At 38.2% G+C, this 3,628-nt stretch overlaps 1 protein-coding gene across 1 annotated transcript in view; it reads left to right on the top strand.

Annotated features, from left to right (window-relative positions):
• Positions 1 to 3,215: 3,215 nt before the first annotated feature.
• Positions 3,216 to 3,628, top strand: part of LOC108802539 (vomeronasal type-2 receptor 26-like) — a 17,960-nt gene continuing 17,547 nt past the window's right edge. Inside the window, exon 1 of the mRNA XM_018574402.1 lies at positions 3,216 to 3,316. Within this exon, the coding sequence (XP_018429904.1) occupies positions 3,216 to 3,316 (101 nt within the window). The remainder of the gene's footprint in view (positions 3,317 to 3,628) is intronic.

Raw genomic sequence — 3,628 nt, 5'->3', positions numbered from 1 at the left:
CTTTGTGAATAGACCCCTATATGGTGGTTTTACCCAGTGAATCGGAATCATTGGACCAATGTATTTCACTTCCCTGTGACTCTTGATCCATGAGTCATTTTGTATAATTGTTCAAGTAAACCAGCAGGGCGATGCTATTTACCCCACTGCACCAACCCCTTAAGGACCAAGGCCTTTTTTTTTACTTTTGTGCACACATGTTATAATCCACATTTTAGGCCTTAAGATGACTTAAAACCCCCAAACATTATATATTTCCTGAAAGCCAAGACCATATAGAATAAAATGTTTATGTTGCACGACACTAGCGCAACTTATTATCAAACCCAAAAATTTAGTAAAAAATGCACTTAAGATGAATTTAGTGCCCCAAGACACTATATAAAACATTTTTTAATATAAAATGTAAGGTTATAATGAGAAAATAGATACCCAACATGTCCAGTTTGAAAATTGTGTGCATCCATGAAACTGAGACAGAATTCAGTACCCCAAAAAGTTCATACACAATGCTTTAAAGCCCCTACAGGTCGTCAGTTTAGAGATAATCGTGTAAATAATGGTCCTAGAATTAATACTTTTACTATGGTATGTGTGGCAATACCCAACATGTTTAATGCAATTGTGGTTTTCATACATAGGCGCATCCCAACGCATGTTTACGTGGCTATGCATACTCGCAGGGGTCGGGGGCTTTAATTTTTTTTCTAACATTTTATTTATTTCATCTTATCTTTAAAACTTTTTTTAAAACTTTACTTCAATTGCTATCACATAGAGAGTGCTTATAAGTCCCCCTTTATGATGGCATATTGGCAGTGACAGGTACTCTTTAAGGTGATGCTGGGGGTCCAAAAGACCCCTGGTATCGTCTTTACCCTTGAAATAAGCTATTGAAGTGCAGATAGTTTCAGGAGCCCAGCACTTACAGTTATGGGACTGGAAGTGATGCAATACGCGTCACTCTTGGTCCCATAGTACGGGGAGGGGATCGGTGAACGGACCTTCCCCGCTCTCCTCCCCAGCTTCCTGACAACGACCAGCAAGCTGGTCCTAGGCCCGTAAGAAAGGCAGCGGAGCCCATGAAACATGGCGGGGGTTTTGGCCGGGGGTGCAGACCGGTTACCAGATCATATAAGCGACGGCTCTACAAAATAGCTCCACAAAACAGAACAGACTCCCAGCTAAAAGCCAATGGGAGTCAGTGTGTCTCCTTCAAACTTCATGACAGGATTATCCTGTCATGGGTCGTGAAGGGGTTAAATATTTTATTATTCTGGAAACAATTGAAAGTTCCTTCTAACAAATTATAGTCTTAGAAAATAGATCAGATCCATTTAATGAAATATTTGACTCATGACTCTAGAGATAAAAAAAACATGGGCCTGTTGGATTAGTTGTAAGACCTTAGCTTCATACTTGGATCTTATATTATCTGCATCTTGATTTGCACTATGGCAATAGGTTAGTTTCATTAATTGATATATAACTGTATTAGGATATTGTCTTATTTCTATCTCCTGTATCTCTTTCCTCCTACTTCTTATCCTTTTCTTACCTTAGTTTGTGCATTGTATACATCATAGTGTGACTGATAACATGCAGTGATTTTAACACCTGAAAATACTATGACCACTAATGTGTGTATCTGCACATGTTCTACCTATTTTGAAAACTGAATACAAAGTACATACATAACAAATAATTACGAGACCATAGGTGATAATAGAGTGTAATACTGGCCAGCAACAGAACATGTGTACTGAGAGAGAATTGGTCAAAATGTACTAGAGAAAAAGAGTACAAGGAGGAGTTTTACTACAAAGATGAAGAGACCACAGAAGACAGAGCAGTGTGAAATTAGCCAGCAGGCAATTGTAAATCATAAGACTAGGCCAAAATGCACTAGAGAAAAAAAATACAGGCAGTTGCTTCAGAATATAATTCAGAACATATAGTAGAGTTAAATTGGTCAACAGCAGGACAGTTTTAATCATGGATAATAGGCCTAACTGGTATACACTTAAAAAAATCTATTTTATCCATGGAGACAGTGGGTGTGGTGAATGTGTGTGATATGATGTTGGTTGGTTAAGGTGCACATTGTTCATGCACTTAAAGTGACATTAAACCCTCAGATTTTTAACATAAAACAATACTGTAATGTGCGCCTTACTGTAATCCATGGTTGTTTCCCTTCTCTTTGCTGCTCTTCCTTTTAAATCTGTATCTGTTCTCATGCTGGGCAGAACTTCTGTTTTGCAGCAGACTGCCTTGTCTCTGGAATGGCTAGGTTTGCAACCTGAGCCAGCACTACAGGAAGAGGCACTCAGCTGCAAAGGGAAGTTCTCCCCAAGCATGAGAAGACATGATGATTTAAAAGGAAGAGCAGCAAAGAGAAGGGAAACAACCATGGATTACAGTAAGGCGCACATTACAGTATTGTTTTATGTTAAAAAATCTGAGGGTTTAATCTCACTTTAAGTTTTTGTTCTTATACAAAAGGCAGATCCAAGTACAGATGGTCAGTAACAAGTAGGTGCTGTGCTTTGAGCACCCCAAGCAAAGCCCTATCAACATATAATAAAATTAGAAATGAAACCCCCCAAAATACCGCCTCTAAAATAAAGCCTATTTCTTAAAGGTAAACCTTGCTGTAAAAAAGTTGCATTTTATCCTAAAATACACCCCTTTCAACATACAAAAAAAACCCGCAAAATTAATGAAAACACCAAAATAATTCCCCTAAAGCAAAAGCACACTTTATTAAAAGAAAGCCTTTGATGCAAAATAAAAAGCAGCTCACCTAAAATAAACAGCCCTACCAGCATAAAATAATAAATCCCTAAAATAAATTAGAACACAATATACCACCACAGAAACCACCCCCCTCATTTTTAGGGAAGCTTTGCAGCAAAAAAAAATCTAAAGCTTTGCTTTTGATTGGACAGTAGCTACAAGTAACCACTGATCTAAAAATAACCACAAAATACAAAAAAATTGTATATTTGTAATAAAAATAAAGACAACAAACTCCCCTATAATGACAAAGACACCAAAGGGGTTGATTGCTCAAAGAGCTATCAGAATGAATGTACAGTTCACTAACTGACCCTAATCTCTCCCTTTGTAGGTTGTCAGCATCTCCTATCACTTCCCTACAATTGCATGCAATACAGTGGCTGTTCTCTAACCCCTATTTTATGTTCAAGGCGATGGCTTATTCTAACATTGAATCTTCATCACTGGAAGATGTGATTGAGATTGGATTTATGTACATTGGGGGTTCTATGTTCCCTTATTCCTTCATGTGCAGGTGAGGCAAACTGAGGCACCCCTTATTAACAGGGCAACGCAGCTCCTCCTTGGTAAAGCACTTTATCTTCATGTTAATGAGTAGAAGGGCCTAATCCTCACTTCCCTGGCTGGTGGAAAGTTATCATTTAGTGGCAATAGTGATTCCACTACTAAATACATTACTTCTGGCTGCATCAGCTGGAGAATGAGCCAAACCAACACTCATCTCTCACTTTATTATAGACGTCTGAACACAGGATCAAAGATCAATAGATAATAAAGAGCACACTATATTTGCTGCCAACATTTCACATGTGTGCTGTGAGGGCAA

The sequence above is a fragment of the Nanorana parkeri genome, unplaced genomic scaffold, assembly GCF_000935625.1.
Source record: "Nanorana parkeri isolate BGI_ZX_2015 unplaced genomic scaffold, ASM93562v1 scaffold2931, whole genome shotgun sequence".
Classification (NCBI taxonomy): Eukaryota; Metazoa; Chordata; class Amphibia; order Anura; family Dicroglossidae; genus Nanorana; species Nanorana parkeri.
Note: the sequence above shows the minus strand (reverse complement) of the source record. Positions and strands in the feature narration are given on the sequence as shown.